Below are 19,586 nucleotides of genomic sequence, written 5' to 3' on the forward strand. Positions count from 1 at the left end.
CTGGCCAACGGGGATGCCTTTTTAAAAAATAGTGTAAAAAGTTATTACTACAGTAGCTGGGAAGACAACGCTGCAGTTCACGATTTTGCTTGCCGTGGGTGCCTCGCAAGCTATCTCCACAACATCATCACAGTGGTTGCCTTAGGATGGAAACGGCACTGGTTAGTGGGAAGCTGTTTGGTCTTTTGTGCTTTTAGCAGTACTGCGAAAGAGAGAGGTCAATTTAGTTCTTTCATTAGCTTTGTCTGGGTCGTGTAGTTTCATCACTGTAAAATGAATCGTGTTTGATCCAGGAGGAAACGGGCTCCTGTCTTCGAAGGCTTGGCTGGTTGCTTTTCAGGACCTACACAAGGTCCTTGGTAGAGCTCACGCCTTGGGGCTCTTAGACAAAATGTAGCGTTTCACTTCTTCTGGCTGAGCAGGACAGGGTTTACCATTTTTGAGAAACGACAGTTCATCTTCTCATTCCCGACAGTACTACAGAGCTGGCTGTACTGGCATGAATCCACCTAAGTCCAGCAGCATCAAAGGAAAAAATGTCTGTGAGAGAGAGACTGCCCAGATCAGCAGTGACACCAAAGACGTTAGTGCGTGACCACAGCCAAGAAGTACCAAGTTTCTTGAAATTCACACCCAGAGGCCCCACCTTCTTTCCGTTTGGTCCCTGAACTAACTGATTTAACAAAACCAGTTCTGTCTGTCTTTGAGCAATCCAGTCCTTGCCTTCTTTGTCCTTCATACATTTTTGAAACTGAGTTTTCGGAAGCTGTGAAAAACAAGTTCTAATTGAAATGAAAGCATTTGTATTGTCTTCTGAAGTCAGGGCTTTCTTCTCCCAAAATGGCATTTTCTGTTGGAAATCATTTGTCAAGAGTCAAACAAATCCTCTTCAAACAATTAGAAACTTGCTTTCTTTTTCTTAGGAAGGACTGCTGTTGTCATCAAGGTCTGGTAATTGCCATTAGCACATGAATGCCACAGCTTGAGTGTGAAATACACATACTGTATCATTTTTACATTTCACAGCTCGAAACGCACTTGTGTGTTTGGGTTTTTATTCATTCCCTGAGCAACATGCTGTGTGTTGCCTCTAGCTCACACCTCTCTGTAATGTGGTTTTACTGGTTATTAGATTTCTAAGACCCTGTCAGAAATTTAACCTTTTTTTTTTAAATTATTTTTACTTTTCTAAATAGTGAACATTGTGCCATAATATTTGGATGTGTAACTGTTCTGACGGAATTTCAGGTATCTGGTAGCTAGTGAGTGGGAATAAAGCGGGTTTGTTTGACCTGAGAGAGTCAGTGAAGAAAAACAGATTCTAAGAGAAACGAGTGTTGTCTTTTTGAGAAACATTATTTTGTTTGGTTAGTAGAACTGCTGAATAAACTGTCAAAACTCTTTCAAGCCTTACCATGTGGTTCCCAGAATAAGTAATTCTTTTAGCGGAGGAAGTATTCATGCACAGTTCTGGCATTTCAGAAGGCTAGCGTTGTTTCCTGGGCTTCAGTGAAAATCTCTGAAATACCCTGGTCTGGGTGACCCCTGCTGATTTTCAGCAGACAGCTTGAAAACGGCAAGTTTGCAACCTTTTCTTCTGTGATTGGATGCAAAGTATCTCCTGGTGTCTTCCTCACTGATCCTGCCTCAGGACAGGTATTTCATTATGTCAGGAGCGTGTGCCAGGGAAAAGAGGTTACTAGCAGAATGCCGCTTTACCAGGACAGTTTGTGCAGGCACCCAGGCTGCTAGGGAGGAAAGGAGATGGTTGCCGTGTTGAGATTTGAAATGGCTGTAGCGCAACGCTGCCGACGTGGCCCACAAGCAGGTGTGTGTTCCCCATCCACGTTGAGGTGCAGAAGGCAGTTTCATTTTTTGTTCTGATCTTCTTCTTAGGAGCCACCAGAAGGAGCCACTGCAGTGGAAGGCACTGACAATGGCACAGACAGAGAGAAGAGGAAAACCTCCATCTTGGAAATCGTAGCAGCGTACGAAAGTGAACGGAATGAAAAATTGGTGGATGTTCGGTGCTGTGCAGATATCCCGCCATGTTTTATCCCACCACTGTCCACTCAAGTGCTAGCTTCTGGGATGCAGATTTACCCACGAGGAGCCATCACCCTTTCACGAGCTATTGCAGGTGAAGTGCAGTTAATGGCATCTCCAACTAATCATCTCCAAAACTGGAGAAAGTTATCCCACTTTAGTCTGGGAGGGGGAGAAAATTTGGAACTAGAGTAAAATCGTGAAGTTCAAAGCAGTATATGTCATTCTTGTGTTCTTGAACTGCCCATACCACAGCATGCAAACCAACCTGCATTCAAGAGGCCAGTTCCTTCAAAATTTGGCACTTTTCTGGATTTGCGGTATCTAAAGCGGGTGGACGGCATATTTCCTGAATGTCATCTCTCTTGCTTCCTGCTGTTTCTGCATAGAGCCATGAGGTCTGTTTTGGTTTCTGCACACAGATGTATTGCACTGGAGGTTTAAATGACAGGTTCATCCTCTGCTGGCAAATCTTAACGGACAGGTTCTGAAAATATTTTTGTATCTGAGAGTAACTAGAATCCAATTAAGTAAGTGAGAAAAAGAAAAAGTTATTTACCGTCCTGCCAGCATAAATGAATTTTTTGGAGAGGTTGTGTGTCTGAGCAACACAACATTTGACACTAGCCCATCAGTTACATACAAACTGCTCAGCACAGTGGTAGCCAGCATAAGCTCTGCTTGGGCAAAACTTTACCTGACCTCCACAGGCAGTTAAATAACATTTCCTGGGACCTGTTCTGTTGCTTCACTCAAAATGGAAGGATTCTTCCAGTTCCTGCTGGCTTGGCAAAACAAAGCTCCTGCCTCAGCATGCCACCAGACAGAGAATAATCCTTTCTCTTAAAAATGAGTTGTCAGTGGTATAGATTCACTGTGCTGTGTACAGAAGGAGTGTTCTTCAGAAAACAGGGACACCAGTCACTTTTCATCCAGTGCTGAATCACTCATGAGGTTTAGAGAATTGAGGCGATGCTTTAGCTGCTTTATGTCATTTGTGCAAACCTCTCTCCAAGGGCAGCTATCTCAGTGGAGACCAGTGTCCTCTGGGATACTGACGGACTGGCTGGTGTAGCAGGGCTGCAACTCACACTGCGCAGGTCCAGGATGGCCACAGGCTTTGACATGGCATCTAAGTGGGTTAGCCAAGTAAGGGGGTTCAAAGGCAGCCAAAGCTGACCTTGAATAATGGAGAGTATTGTAGTGTAGTGCAGTTACTCACCCTGGCTTAAATTTGGCAACATCACGAGTAACTGCCGGGGTTTGATTCTCCAGTCAGTTTGCCAATTTACCAATTCCCAGTACATGCAGGACGTGCTGGGGGAGTTTTCCTAGGAAAGCTTTAGTTTCTTTGCCTATCAACCTCATTTTTTTCTTTCCTGCTCAAAACTGCATTAGGAATCTACCCTGTGTGGTATTTAAATGAGTAGCATGAGAGTCAAGGTGTGAGTGAAGTGCAGTCACTGAACAGTGACAAGAAAAACCAGCATGTTAAGCTGTAAGCAGTACCTGGCAACTTTCACCCAGAGAAGCGTACCATGTGAACATATTATTTGTTTGCAGCCACAGGGGCTGCGGAGAGTATATCGGTAATTTTCGGCTTGCAAGGAGGAGGCACAGCTGGCTTCTGTTTTGACACATTGGACTGCCAAATTTAACAAATTGGCAATGAGGTGGTTTTTATCTAAGATTTCTGCAGTAAATTAATTAGCAATTATGTTACACTGTTGTTGCACGTTGCTCATCTCAGAAGAAGTGAGAGGTGCTCTGGATAGTTTTGGGCCAGAGGAGTCTGTGTATTCTTGAGGAGCTACACGTGCATCCTGCTGTCGTGAGATGTGTTTTGGACTACATCTACCAGTTAAGTGTGCCTGTGCAAAACCTGCTTTGATTAGATGCATCCTTTGGGCAAAGCACAAGGTTTGAAGGTTCAAGTCTCTTGCCTTTGGGTAATAGACTCCATCGGGGAATGTTACGTTCTCTCTATGGAGGAAAATGTTCTGTCACCTTGGCCTTCTTGAATAGGACTAAACACATTTTTACAAACCTTCAAAATGTGTATTCAGACCACGTGTAAAACAGCCTTCTCAAATGCAAGAAATTGAAAGTTCTTGCACTGCCTTGTTTTACAGATGTGGTCCAAACGTGTCTAAAATGTAGGTTTCTGTTTATAACGGTACCATAAATAGCTATCAGAAGAATTAGGTATTTGGTTTGGGTAAATACACAGAGACAGCAAAGTATGAAATCTTAAGACAATCACAAAGTTTGGACTCGCACATTTAAAGTTCTGATGCGTTCTGCCAAGCTAGTGACCAAGCTCCACTGCTGTCTACAGGAGTGAATCTGACTGTGTGCCGCTCTCAATTCTTGTAAGAAAGTGGAGATTCCTGTTCTGTAATTAAGGACAGAATGGTGTCCTGGAGCTGACGCTGTAGTGGGAGTCCAAATGGTCATAGCATATAGTGAGGTGTAATACTGACGTTGGAAGGCGTTATGGATTTTTGTGGGCGTATTGTATCAGATGCTCCAGCTAAATACTGAATTAATTCTTCAAAGACGTCTATTATAGTGCTCATATAAGTAATTAAGCTGTGATTTAGCTTAGGAGTGTGGTCATAAGTAATGCTGGCTCCCTGGCAGCTGGGGAGGCAGGGTGCAGCACTCTTAATGCCTAGTAAATGCTCAGCTTGAACTGTATTTGCCTGAGCCCATTCTGCTTCAGAGCAGTACGAGACAGACCAGGAGATGCACCTCCGGGGAATCAGGATACCTTCTGGGTGATTAAAGTGACTCTGCTTTTGACCTTTGGTCTTTCATGTTATCACACCATCCACGGTGTGCTAATAATCTCAGAAAAATTCATGGCTTAAGCAAGGTATGCCACACTGTGCATTATAAGGCTTTTATTTTGTTCTGTGCTGTGCAGTTGTAAACCCTGAAAGCTAAGCCCCAAGACTAACGATAGCAAAGGAGCCCCAAGAGAGAATTTCCTGTAGTCACATGACGTTCTTTTCTCCAAGTGAGGGCAAAACTGTCCAGTTCTGGTTCTGTGCACACCCCATCCCTCCTGCAGGTCTTCCAAGAGCACTTTTGACATTGCAGGAATGGTCTAGGACTGGTCTTGCATTTTCATGAATAAAGGGCAACTTAGTATATGCACCCCTACAGAAATAAATGATCCAAAATGTTACATATATATTCTGTATGAAGTTAAGCTAAATAAGTGGATACTGAAAATGTTATAACGTTACAGTGCCCTAAGGTTGTTAAATTACAATAGTATCAGTGGTAGCTATATGAACCGATTGTTCAAGAATTCCTATTCTCAGCTTAAGAACCATAACAAAAAAATCAATGTGGCTTATGCACAATAAAAGAAATATTCAAAGGCACCAAACAAGAAATGAATTTACTCTAGGATTTTTGTTTTCAGTTTTATTCTTAATGAGTTAAAAGAATCTTTAAATGTAATCTGGAGTTGTTAGAACGGTAAGGAGCGTCAAGGTACACAGCTAAGTGCTGTTAACTAGTCCTTCTGCTAATTTCAGTTAATAAACAAGAAGAAGAGTTTTACCTTCTTTTATCTACAGAGTTTCTGAGTATGTAAGAATGAATTTCCCAAAGGCAGAGATGATTTGACTAATTCAGTCACTGACTAAAGTACATTATGAGTATACAGCTAGGTTTGCAGATACTGCACACAAACCTTCACCCTTAATTAGATTATACCAGAAGTAGATAATGGTTTTACAGTCTGCTTCTCATCATCTTATTAAGCGTAACACCATACAGACTGGAAACAAGGTGGTTTCGTATAATCCTATGTGGGGTCATATGGTTTGAAGCAGTCTGTGAATCCATCTTCAGAGGAACACATTCAGGAGTTTGTGCCAATCCTTTGATCTGTTCTGAAATGTTCCTATTTTCAGTAGCTTTCAAAATGGGATAGTGCCACCCAAGCTACCTAGCCGTGAATGAGAGCCACGTAGAGTCCAGCTGTTCTTGCCTTCCAGTTGTCTTAATGAGGATGAAGAGGCTGGAGAACTGTTGTCATGAATTGCAGTTGTACCCACGATGGCATTAGGTTTTATGACACAGATGTTTATCAGCATTTGAAGAAAGTAATTGCTTTTCTTTTCTAAGTTCAATGAAGAGATTGGGACTGAAGGAACATAGTAACTTAGTTCCAGTATTTCAGCTCTCTTGGGTGTTGGTATAAATAGCTTTGGGAATATGGAGTGACTGGGAAGACAACAGAAAGAAACAAGTCAACCGGCTCCACTAGCCTCCTTCTTGGAACAGGCTGTCAACACTGATAAACAAAATGCATGATCATTGCTACTAGACCAGTTCTGGTCTCTTCCTAAAACGCTGATGCAGTGTTAGCTCTTGTGATCTCTGTTCTATTGATTTATGAGGAGAGAGGATGTATTTTTATTCCAAGAGGATTTCTGTTCAAGGTGTGATGAGCTCAGAGTATTTGCTAAGTGTTTCAGGCTCTGGAGGTGGGGAAGACAAGTCTTCAGTGCTTTCTGAATGTGGAGACAAACCTGAACGTGACCCATACAACAAACCGAGATGCCAACACGTAGCTTTTGTGGTTGCTCTTGCAAATGGAAAGAACTTCCTGATTTTTCTAGGAAGCAACTTTTCCTTGAGCCTGAGTCTCAAAACTCACGTGCAACTGCCTAGCTTTATAAAAGTGAGCATGCCTTTTCCAAAACTGCTTCTGAGTGGGGCTTGAGCCTGCAAGCTTCATACCACGAGTTCTTTGAACTGAGATTCACTGAACACAGGGACAGATCATTTTCTGCTGTCTGATGAACCTCGTCTGCATACTGGGTGCATGTGAATTTGTGAAGAATGTGGCTCTAGTGAAGTTGTCACACAAGCTAATCTTGAAGCAAACCACAGTTATAATTACCTTTATGCTTCTGCTGTTGTTGTTAAGGTCAACATGTTTTGTTGTGAATACACTGGCACTCTTTAGAAGTGTCATGTAATGATTTGATTGTGTATTTTAACTAAGCAAATGACAATATTCCCACTTGTTTTCTGGATGCAGGATCAGACCTTATTCTTCCCCTCCCTTACCTCCGCAAAATTCCCCGACCTACAGCTATTTTTAAATACTGTGCTGCCCATGAGCTGAGTATCTCCAGTCCTACCTTTTAAACTTTTGTTAGTCTATTAATCAAATTCAGAAAAGGTTGGGAGAGAGTGACTCCCTGGTTTAAAAACTGGAAGTGTAGCTGTGAAATTATAACTCTCTGATGAAGAGGAAGAAGGTGACATTTTTAGCCTTTTCACGTCAAGATTTTGGCACAGGGCCTCATGTTCACTGTATCATTTTATTAAAGCTGCCCTACTTATGTCAAGAGCTGTGCAAGATTTTCATTCAAGTTTTGTTCCCCAAATACATTTCTAAACCTCATGCAAAATGAAAGACGGTTCTCTAATCGTGTATTGGGGATTTTTTTTCTCGGCTCCGAGAATTGGCTGTGTACAAGGATGATAAGTGCGAAGCTATTTTTGGTTGACAGGAAGGCTCTTTAGACAAGCTTTTCACATGGCATTGGTGTGACTCTTGTGTGTAATCTTATACACAGAAAAGACTGGTATGCCATTTTCTGACATTCTTCTATAATTGACCTGGAATACGTAAGACTATCCCTCTTATATAAATCATATTACGTTTATGAGTAAATATTAGTATAGAAGCGCTCGTGCCTACAGAGTATAAATGCCCCCCCCGCCTTGTTTTGACTGTAAAAGAAATGAGAGAGAAGTATAGAGGAGTATTCTAAAAACGATGCATAAATTAAAGCAGTAATTCATTAAAAACTGTGAAATGTTTATGTTGCAGGCAACAATTAATAGCCAATGTGGAATTCTCCTGTGGAAGATAAAAGAAACTCAGAGGAGGCTATATAGAAATCTTATTCTTATCTTTTGGTGGAAGCAGGTAAATTCTTTGGGGATTTTGGAACAAATGTCATCAGAAGTGTCACTATGTATAATAGTGCATTACTTTAATGACTGTGTTGTTCTAGCTCCACTCATGAAGGCTGGCTATTTTTATTCTTCCCTGAGGTTTTGATTTGCAAAATAAATGCACTTCAGGCAACAGGATTCTTGAACTGTAGTAACGTACACTAGAAGTATGTAGGTTCCTCTGGCAAGAAAATTGAAGCTCCTCTACCTACAACAGATAAAATTACTACTCTTGAGTAAGCCATCCTGCAGTTTCTGAAACTTGCCAGACAAAATTTAAACCTTACTTACTTTATGCTGTGGTTAAATTCACCATCCAACTTTCAGTAGCTGATTGATGCTGTCTGTTGCATTTTTTTTCAAGTCCTGATGGTAAAAGCTAGGCATTTCTGTTTCCTAATCTTCTAAAGACCATGATAAAACCTACTTCTGTATACTTCAACATTTCTCTGAAGACAATGATAAGATGAATTTTAATGTGAGATGTGCAGAATTCCAATGTAGCTCAGTCCAGTTATGTTTTTTTTAACATTTTATAGAAGATGAAGATACCTTTTGCAACACAGATACGTGTATGATGTGGAAACAACTTATTAATGAGTCAGTAACAGAGCTGAGAGTGCAAGACAAACATCCCTGCTCTAATTGCTAAATGAAAGCCTCTCCCTGCCATGGCAAATGTACAGATGGAGAGGGAACTGTGGTAGTATCTCTCTGTATGGCAAACAAAAGGCATGAGAGATGCACATGCTCTGGGTCAAACCATATTATTAGCTTTCTTTTAGTGTGCTTTTTGAGACTCAGACATGTTCCACGTAGGGAAGAAAGGCCAACCTCGGCCTTAGACCACCTATTTTTAAAAGCCTACCTTTTTTCAGGCACGTAATCAGAAGGCAAAATTGCATAACACTAAGCGAGCCCACTCCACTTAATTCATTCTTCAGAAGAAATCAAGTGGGATTGTCTTTAAAGAAGAAAATGCTTACCGTGGCTTCTGAAAACCCTCAATAGTTTTCAGGAGTTCTTGAGTCCAGCTGCAATAGCAACAGTATAAATAGTCAGCAATAAACAAAATGTCTCACCTGTTTTTCCAGTGGGTGTTTTAAGAACTGTCAAATTCATGTGCATGTTGTTAATGTCTTCCTCAAGCCCTTCTTCAGTTTCTCTAATGGTTTCCCCTCCATTTCCTTCTGTCTTTCGGTAATGAGATGCACTTCAGGACTTAAAAAAACAGTTAAAGGTCACTAGACACCAAGTCAATTAAGAAAGAGCCTTAGCATCCAAATGCTACTGTAGTAATATCATTCTAATTAAATATTACGCAGTGTTTTGTACTGTATAGATGAAAACAGTGTAGGAATAAGAAAGAGATGAGCTATGAACCGGCACCTGCGTGGTCTCTGGGGGATGAGAGGCTTGCTGAGCCTCCACAGCTCCAAGGACTGGCAAGCTTGGCTGGGAATCTCATGCTGTAAATCGTACCAACCCTGGCAAAAATCATGCATTCATTTTGGGGTAGCTGTTTTGCCATGCTGTCCTTGGCAGCTATGTCGTCTTGGAAGGATGACTTGAATACCCTTTTAAAATCAGACTTTTCATGTAGCTTACACCCCAGCTTGCTGGAAAATGTTGAGCCAGAGGTTTTTTGATCAAAATGTCAACAAAAGTTCCATGAGCCCTTGCTACATCCAAGGTGAGATTACAGCTAACCATGCTTTTCCTCAAGAAGCTTTGGAATATAAAGTGAAGTAGGAACAAATACTTTCTAGAATCTGAAAATGCAGCTTGCAGACAGAAGGAAGCATTTATCCTTCTGTGATTCCCATGCATGAGATTTCTGGTGCTAAATTACAGCCAGCATTAAATAAGTGATAGTGATAGTAAGCTGGGGAAAGTCAAGACCATAAGAAGCTATACTTAATTTATCTCCTCTTTTGCCACTGTAGTAAATGGGAGCAGGGCCAATGAATGACCTACCCCGGATTCCAGCTTTTTCACCAGACTGCAGTATCCTTTCCCTTTGTTTAGCAACAAGAAAAGGCGTGTAAAGAATTTGGTTGGTTACTGGCTTAATGGAGGTTTACTGGCAAAAACAGTGGGTAAGCTGTCTCGGATCCTATTGCCCAAGCCAATATAAAACATAACAACGCTGTTATGTAAGTTACCCCGTTAGAAAATACCTAGAAGTTTTCCTCAAGTTTGAGAGCAGAAATTTTGAAGATACTGCTGGAGATAAGTCTCCCAAGTCAAGGCAGACTGTCACAGAATCATGGAATAGTTTGGGTTGGAAGGGACCTTTAAAGGTCATCTTGTCTAACCCCCCTGCAATGAGCAGGGACACCTTCCACTAGACCAGGTTGCTCAGAACCCTGTCCAACCTGACTTTGAATGTTGCCAGGGATGGGGCACCTACCGCCTCCCTGGGCAACCTGTTCCAGTGTTTCACCACCCTCATTGTAAAGAATTTCTTCCTTGTGTTCAATCTAAATCTACCTTACCCCCTTGTCCTGTTGCTACAGGTGCTACTAAAAAGTTTGTTCCCATCTTTCTTATAAGCCCCCTTTAAGTACTGAAAGGTCGCAAGAAGGTCTCTCCAGAGCCTTCTTTTCTCCAGGCTGAACAACCCCAACTCTCTCAGCCTTTTTTCCTAGGAGAGGTGTTCCATCCCTCTGATCATTTTTGTGGCCCTCTTCTGGACCTACTCTAGCAGGTCCATGTCTTTCTTGTGCTGAGGACTCCAGAGCTGGATGCAGGACTCCAGGCGGGAACTCACCAGAGCGGAGTAAGGGGGCAGAATCACCTCCCTCAACCCACTGGCCATGCTTCTTTTGATGCAGCCCAGGATATGGTTTGCTTTCTGGGCTGCAAGCACATATTGTCATCACATGTCCAGCTTTTCATCCACCAGTACCCCCAAGGCCTTCTCCGCAGGGCTGCTCTCAATCCCTTCATCCCCCAGCCTGTGTCGATGCTGGGGGTTGCCCTGACCCATGTGCAGGACCTTGCCCTTGGCCTTGTTGAACCTCATGAGGTTCACGTGGGCCCACTTCTCGATCTTGTCCAGGTTCCTCTGGATGGCCTCCCGTCCCTCAGGCGCGTCAACCGCATCGCTCAGCTTGGTGTCATCTGCCAACTTGCTGAGGGTGCGCTAGATCCCACTAAGTCATTGATGAAGATGTTAAACAGTACTGGTCCCAATACGGACCCCTGAGGGACACCACTCCTCACCCATCTCCATCTGCACATTGAGCTGTTGACCACTACCCTCTGGATGCGACCATCCAACCAATTCCTCATCCACACAACAGTCCATCCATCAAATCCGTATCTCTGCAATTTAGAGGGAAGGATGTTGTGGGCGACCATGTCAAAGGCCTTACAGAAGTTGAGACAGATGACAGTCGAGGCATGTAGAGTTACTAGCTGAGCTAGTGACTCCAAAAATAAAAGTTATTTATTTTAACTGGGCAACATTAATGTTGCCAGAAAAGAATGTGCTCCTGGACTGTTAGTTCCTGTTGTTGTCACTGCTTAAGCCTGCTGTGTACTTGTAACTCAAGCATGGCTGCCAAGTGCTTCATCTGACACTGTTTCTTGCCTTGCAGTTAGTAGATGTTCTGAACTGCCTCTGTACTTTCTTCGGGACATAAGCACCATGCAAACTTAGCCTACAACTTACTCAAACCTAAAAAATAGCCTGCTTGCTGTGTTCCACAGAGGTGAGGCGATTCAGCGGTTCCTGAGGTTACAGAAGCTTTTGATGACACTGATTTCACAGTGCATGATAAAATGAAATATTTTGCCTGTTTGTCTTCATTTCAAAGAATGGATATTTCTGCTGTCATTTACACAAGAATTACAGAGGAGTTAATTAGTTAAATGTTAGCAGACTTAGTGTTTTATAAACAGAACAGTATCGGTTTATGAACTTACTGTTCTAGAAACACCAAACCAGAGAAGAGTTTAACCCACAGTTTTTTGGTAAAGCTCAGGTCTCTTAAAAAGCCTTGGATTACAAGAATTACCGTATGAATTTGCAAAACTGGTAGTAGCGTCTTTTATGCAAATCCAAGGAGGTCAGATCTTTTTTTGGTCTTGTGCTTCCTTTTGACTTTTCTAGCTGGAGATCCATATCTAAAGTTCGGGCTTTTCTTCAGCTTTCACTTAAGCTCATTGCTACTGACGCCTCTTCTTCCCCGCTAGAGGAGGGCTGAAGTTGACCAGGTTATATCTCTATCAATTTATATCGGTATTCAGCCAGCAGGAAGGATATTGGATCTTCTTAACCATTCAGCTTTTCTGAAGAGAGTCAATGCTACACATCTCCCAGGGTGTTGGGAATGCCAGCTCTGAAGCAGCGTACTCGTTTCTAGCTAAGGTGACTTTGTTCTCTTAAGTTTCTGACTGAGCCAGAAGTCAGACTGACCCTTTGTTTAAAATGTAAAAGAATTCTGTGCAGCAAGACTCCCGTCTGGACTTCAAGTTGGTTGAGACCTGGGCTTCTGGATGCAATTGTTGGTTTCGTTTCTAGCTGGTGTATCCACCATGCATGCAGATCCAGCAGAAGATATGGCAGTTCAGCAGCTATTCCTGTTGGTGGTGACTTCTCCCATGAAATGACTGAGGCAGAAAATGACAGCTGAGACAAACAGTGTTAGAGAAACCTGTACTATTCCAACAGGCCCATACAAGTAACTGTGCTTTTGCTGAAATGCAGACTTTGTAGTGTTCGGTGGTAGGGAGCTAATTGGTCTCATATTTTGTATTACCATGAACAAATGTTCTACTCCATATCTGTGCAAGGGGCCCAAATGGGATTTCAGAAGATGTTTCTCTTGTAAAGGTTCTCTTCTAGCATAAACACTTGCATACTGGAACACATTGGCCCTTCCACTAATGGCTGCTTTTCTTGTCAGCCACGGGCCTTTCATTTCCTAGCCATGAATGCGGAACAGTCACTCAGGCTTAGATGAGTCTGATGAAGGTAACAGATTGCACACATTTGGCCTATTTCTGGCCTATTAGTTATGACCACACTAGAGCTGTTCAGCTGCAGAACCCTGAGGTTTACCCACCCCTTTTGCCTTTACTTTCAACACACACTGATTTGCAAATGTGTTGCCATGTTTATTTACAAATGTTTATACAAGTGTTTTACAAGTGTTTCCTAACCAAAAGAGGTTATGTTGCACCTGCACCGCAGTTTATTTCTGTGGAGCAACTGAGGTCCCATTCCACAGTCACACAGGCTTCACTCTGGTGAAAGGAGAGATGGGTTTCCTTCCCACCTGAATCAGCATTGGTCCTGATGCACAGGCAGGAGGCTTTGTAACCCAAAAAGGTTTGAAATGGTGAGACTTACACCCCCGCCCAGGAACTGGGCTGCACTTCTGGATTCACCAGTTTGGATATAGCCTGCCCCTGCAGTTGTTTTATTTTTATTGCTTTGCGTTATTCATCATTTTTGTTCAGTAGAGGGCCCGTGCAGGAGCTGACAGCTATTCTTTGATATGTCACATGTCATTATTTTAGGGCAGTTATGTCCCAGCCTACATAATTAAAATAGAAGGGGAAGGCTTCAGGAGCTTTAAAATACTTATTGTTGGAGTTATCCAGTTGTCACTGGAGGCTTTGGACGGAAAAGCCAGTGTGAGGAAACTACTAAAATAGGACAAACCACAAGTTCAGGTCTAAAGCATCCCCAAGCTTGATACGTAAGACTTTTATTTATTTTTTTTTTTTTACCAGAGTTGTGTAGTAGAAAGAATGAAGGCTGTGGGCAGGAGTACCCTCTGGTTTCTGACAGCTGTGGGCGCAAATCTGGATTTCAGTAAGGGGTTGCCTCTAACACAAGAAATGTTCAAAGTTAAGGCAGCTCTTCGTACCTGTTGCACTGTGTGATGTGTTGGAGTTACTGTGCACCTGTAGTGTGTCCATGCCTTCTGTATGTCCTGCAGGTACAGAGTGTACCTGGGTGATGAGGAGACCCAGCCTTTGACTGATTCATTTCCTTTTCAACTGGATTAATCTTGATTGTATACACTTCACTTTCTGCCACCAAGATAAGATAAGGATAGGTTTCCTTGAGGCATTTTTGTGTCTTGCATGTTAGGCAACACTGAAATGTGACTAGCAGTGACTGAATTCCACTGAAACGGCAATCTGTTCCAGCACCCACACGTGGAAGTTGCTCTGGCACTTGATTGTTCACAGTTCAACCCAAGTTTTGTATGTGGACGTGAACAATTTTCTTTTGCTAGATATTCTTCTGCATCTTCTATTTGTTCTGCAGGCAAAGATTGTTGGTAATAGAGATTTATCTCCAATATCAAAAGCATAGAAAAGGTCTAATTAAATGATTTTTTTCTTCATTCTTCATCTAGATAACTTTCTTAACCTCTCTGCATCATCTAGCAACTAGGATATAGCATCTCTGTTCCTTCCCCATCCAGTTGTCCTTATAATTTTTATTATGTTTGTTATTATTATGCTACTTATTACTTTTTAAAGAGTGATGCTTTATAACTATTTGTTAAAAAAAAAGCACATGGGAGGAGAGGTATCACCAGTCTTTAGAAGGGTATTTCCTCACTGTGTATCCCAAGGGAGCTGTCTTCTAGGAGAAGACAATGGGGGAGGGTCAGAAATAAAGGTTGTCTTGTTAAACTCTCTGGCTTGAGCAAGCTAACGTCCTCTGTGTGCAGGGCGCAGAGCGCCATAGGCAGCTGTGAGCTCTGCTAGAAGAATTCAGTTTTGCACTGCCTAACTCATGTTGAATCACGTGGGATTAAGTTGGTTCTTAGCTGGTACCGAACTGCTTTGCCAAGTCAGGAGAGTGCCAAACCAGGGCTCAGAGAAGGTGCTGCAAGGCTGGAAGTGAGGCTTCCCATGCAGCTGTGGTCAGAGGGTTTCCCCAGTGCCTTCCTGTGCCTGGTTTGCTCACTCAGTCTTCTTTGCAGGCTTTGGCACTCTCGTCTTGATACAAATGGTTGCACTCAGGTTAAACTGGCTGTGGCTTATGGTGCATAGAAATGATTTAAAAAAAAACAACAGTGGAAACTTGGCTCCTGTTGAAAAGCTGTCATGATTTATCCACCTGTTTAGACACTTTGTTCTGTTGTGAATCTGTCTGCCTTAGCAGTACCTATCTGCATTTAGCCCTGCTGCTTCAGAAGAGGAGTTGCAGCCTGTATGCTCTCTTGTTGGTAGAAGGCTCAATTTGGCTGACCAGATGCAGCCCTCTGAAGTGTGTTAAATCTAAATTCAGTCTGACAAAAAGTTAGTTTCCGTGCCTATAAACATCTAACTACTTGAGTTCACAGCACCTGAGCGTTGCCTTACAGACTCTCAGGAAGAAGCTGTTCCCAGCCTCAGGCTTTACAAAACTCACTTGGCAGTGTGCTGTCAGAGACGGAAAACCATGAATAACGTCCACATAGCTGCCGTTTCTCTCCATAGGGCTCTCTCATGGCCAGAGTCGTGTGGCATTAGTAGCTGCAGCATGAGTGTAGGCATGTATCAAGTGGTACGTTCTTTGCTTCAGGCCTGGCTTGGCTGGTGTATGGATTCCCTGAGTGAGGACTTTAATGCCTTTGGGCAAATGAGGGCATTTGCACTCATTTCAGTCTCTGCCAAAACCTTTGAAATTCCTATGAGTCTGTGGGATAGCAGTGATCCTTATGCAAATTAAAACAAGAAGATGTTAAAACTCAGCAGAGCAGCACTTCTTAAATACACAAGTCTTGCAGAGTAGCAAGAAACTATTCTCACTTAGACAGCAGGCAAGGGTAAGGGTTTGCTTCATAGTTCATCACTCGACTACTGTCTTTCATTGACGTTATACCAGTGTTACTCAGTCAACCTGCCCCTTCAGTGTAAGTCAGTCTAAACAATCTCTTGAGAGATGCCAAGGGTGAAGTTGGTGGCCATTAAGTTTGTGGAAATAAAATCATCTATTTTCTGAGAAACGCCGTGGAAGTAAATCAAGAGGGAACATTTGCAATTTGTAAGATTTAGGAGCTAGGTCAGGGCAGGCAGGGATTTAATTTAATTCTTCCACTGTAAGTCTTAGATCAAAAAAGATGCTTCACTTGGTCCAAGATTAAAGATCTCATCTTCTAAGTAAGATTTAGGGTTTGCCAGTGGTAAGTGAGAGGGAGATCAACAATGGGAGCTGTGGGAGGATGAGTGGAGACATACCCATGTGTTTTTTCAGAAACGTGCCTGGCAGAATGAGAAAGAGTGACACAGATTTTCAGGTGTGGATTGGCAGATCAAACTGACTTAAATGCAGCACTGTGATCTGCTTTCCTTCTCCATTTCCTCTGCTGACTCTGTCACGCACTCAACGTGCAGCTTGGTGTACTTGCCTTATGTCCACTTGTTCTGGAAAGCTGAATTTCTGCACTCTGCAAGTGAAAAGCAGAGCATGTGTTTCCACAGTGCTCCATTTAACTGACTCCACGTTCCCTGTAGAAAGAATCCCTTCCTACTAAGGCGATGCCTACAGCAGTAGTGGCACCAACAGAAACTAGTGCCCATTGAATGTGTAATGGCATGACGTGGACACTGATTTAGTATGTCAGGTTCTCCCTTGTCTCTTACTGTAGCCCAGTGTACTTTTCTTCCTATAAGTGTTCTGGTAGGTTGCTGGGACAGTTTCATTAAACATTCACCTTTACGAGTCTATATAACAATTTTGTGGTCATTTCCTCACTCCTCGCAGCCCTTACAGCAAATTTCTGTAAGAAGATTTGGCACTCATAATGACATACAGCAATATGTATAACTGTAATTTTAGCTGCATACACACTCTCTTATATGCATATATGTACACTATTTGTACGTACATGTATATGTACCTTCGTGTGTGTATACCCACACACACACACACACATACCCAGGTGTGTGTAAAACTAGCCTGGGGACTCCCATTTATGAACACATAAACCCACACATTTATGGGGTGCTGGCTTTTCTTGGTGCATTTTATTTGACATGGAGCTTCACAGATAGGAAGTGTGCAGACTCACCAGGAGGATCCTAGATGACTGGGAGTAAAAATGTGATGGTCTTATTTTGGAGGGGCCTTCGTCTGTTCTCCCTCTGCAGATTTTTATGGTTTTCAGTTAAGAACTTGTTATACCAAAGGCTTTGGTAAATACCTTTTGTAACAGTTGCTGTTATTTGATAAATAGTGACCTTCTTAACAGGGTTTCCCATGGTTTTTTGTCAGCAGTGCCAAGTGTATTTTTGCATAGAAAAGGGGGAAGAAAGAAACATACAAACCTTACTAATAGCAAAGTAATTTTGCATGAAATATCTTGGCAGAGGGGTCTGTTCACCTCTTTCTCACTCAAAAGGAGAAAAAGTTCAGGTGCATTTTTTTTTTTACGTAATGCAAGAGTTTCTATTACCTTACACATCATTGAAACAGTAGCAGAAATGCATCCGGTTTAACTTGCCAGTGCCAAGGCATTCATTACCCGGAAATTTTGTGCAAGTTCAGAGAGACTGAGAAAAACTGCGCCTTATTAGCTCTTCCTCTTTCAGGCTTTGTTCCTTTATTTACCCAGATGCACTGGGTTCTGCTTCATCATACCCTGCATGAAAATAAGCTATCGCAAATCATGCCAGAATGTCCTTTTCCAGCCCACTATAGTTTTTTTAGTGGTTTGAGGAGCTCTCTGAATAGTTAGGGATAATCTTGTTATCATTGACTCTCCCCCCACTGAAGTAATTCTGAAATATTTCACCTACATGCTAAGGTAAAAAAGATCTGTGAAAGAAATACAACTAATTTCTGTTTCTAAATGCTGGGTCTGAGTTCAGATAATGTGATGGGATGACACAAGTTCTTAAATAAACAGATAAAACTGCATCTGGTTAAATCTCACTGGAAGAGATTTTTTCTTGTTATAATTACATTATCTTAAAACCACTGATAAAAGATCTGCAGTGGAACATGCTGGGATGAATTAGTGCAGTAACTCTTTCTTTTTCATTAGGATGATTTAAACCTTTGACAAATGTCATGGCATTAACATTTTATGCAGAGCCATGAAGAAATGGCTGCTGGAAGAATCAACAGCCTTTCTAAAAGTCAGCACTTTTTGCCTGTCTTTATGAGACCACTGGTCACTCTGCAATATTAAGTGACAACGTTGCTGTAAGAATTATGTCCCTGTGTGAAGTTTCGCTTGGGCATCTGGCCATTGCAGGAATGAAACTGCCGACAAATGCAATAGCAATCTCCATCACTGCGCTTGGGTATGGTTCAACCGTGCATTTCCATTTGGCAAATATTCCTAATAAGTCTCCCTCAGGACAAGTAACCTTTAAAAAATAATATTTTCCTTGTGAATTTGCTACAGAGATAGCTGGTCTAATATGTTGTTTGTGCAGTAATATGTACTGATTGGCGATTCCTTCTTGCTTTCCACCATGCCTCTCCTCAGTCCCTCTCTGACAAAGTTGCAAAGGGAGCCTCTTCCCCTCCTCCACTTGTTGCGCTTTCCCGTCGCGACAATCTAGGAGAAACGACGCATCGCCAGGGACTCGCCCTGGGGAGAAACAGACCAACACAGATACTGTGGATCAAGCGATTTCTCCGTTTATTTGCTGCATAACATTCGGTTATAGACCATAACCATGCGCAAGCCATCTACTGATTGGTTAACATGTGTTGTTCATGCGCCTAAAGCAACAGTTTGATAGGATAAGGTCTTCTGATCACGCGAATGATTCCTCCTGTCTGTGTCTTGCCTGGTGTCCTGCTTTCAGTCACGTAGGCCCAACTTGTTCAGCTTTTTGTGCTTATTTCATCAAACTTTGTAGCAACAGTTAATCTTCGCTACGTCCTTGAGGCCTGCTGCTTGCAGAGGCCTCTGACTCACAGATTGAAGAGTCCCATTGTGTCGATGTGTCACTATGTGTCTATTTTTCTAATTATCCCACAATTCCCCATCCCTAAGCACAATTGAGCTAAACTTCATTTACAACAGGTGAGTACAATATGTAGGCTTGCATAGTTTGCTTAACTATTCTATCTAGAATATTTTTCAAAAGCACTAGAGCATAGGGAATGATCATACAGACAACAGCCAAAACACACTGACCCCCAACTATGGAAAGACCCCATTTTTTCAACCAGCCAAACTAATCTCCAGGAATGTCTGGAAGACCTACTACTTTTATGGCGTCTTGGAGCTGTTGAATGATCTCGGCTTGTCTGATGGTTCTCAGTGTGTTGGTGTTGTTTTTAAAGTCTAAACAACAAAATTCTGGAAAAACAGTGTTGTTCTGCTTACACCCTACATCAAATTGGGCCAATAAAAAATCTATGGGTGGAACTAATACCTGCAATTGATTCATAGTCGTTTCTTGAAGATTTGCTAATTCATTGATGGCTCAAGCAGTGGCGTTTCCTTGTTTTAAAATCAGGCAGGCTAAAGCTTGTATATTCATTCTGTTTACCCAAGGTCCTACTGGAGTAAGTGATGAAATCGTCAAATATAGAAAATCGGTGGGTAGATGAGTTGTGG

General features: G+C 42.2%; 1 protein-coding gene across 5 annotated transcripts in view; it reads left to right on the forward strand.

Moving 5' to 3' along the window:
• The window catches only part of LOC142026840 (uncharacterized), an 83,148-nt gene that overhangs the window by 4,049 nt on the left and 59,513 nt on the right, over positions 1-19,586 (forward strand). For all 5 annotated transcript variants that reach the window (XM_075020243.1, XM_075020244.1, XM_075020242.1 and 2 more), the window contains exon 3: positions 1,897-2,140. In XM_075020243.1, the coding sequence (XP_074876344.1) occupies positions 1,897-2,140 (244 nt within the window). The remainder of the gene's footprint in view (positions 1-1,896; positions 2,141-19,586) is intronic.

This window comes from Buteo buteo, chromosome Z (genome assembly GCF_964188355.1).
Source record: "Buteo buteo chromosome Z, bButBut1.hap1.1, whole genome shotgun sequence".
NCBI classification, from domain to species: domain Eukaryota; kingdom Metazoa; phylum Chordata; class Aves; order Accipitriformes; family Accipitridae; genus Buteo; species Buteo buteo.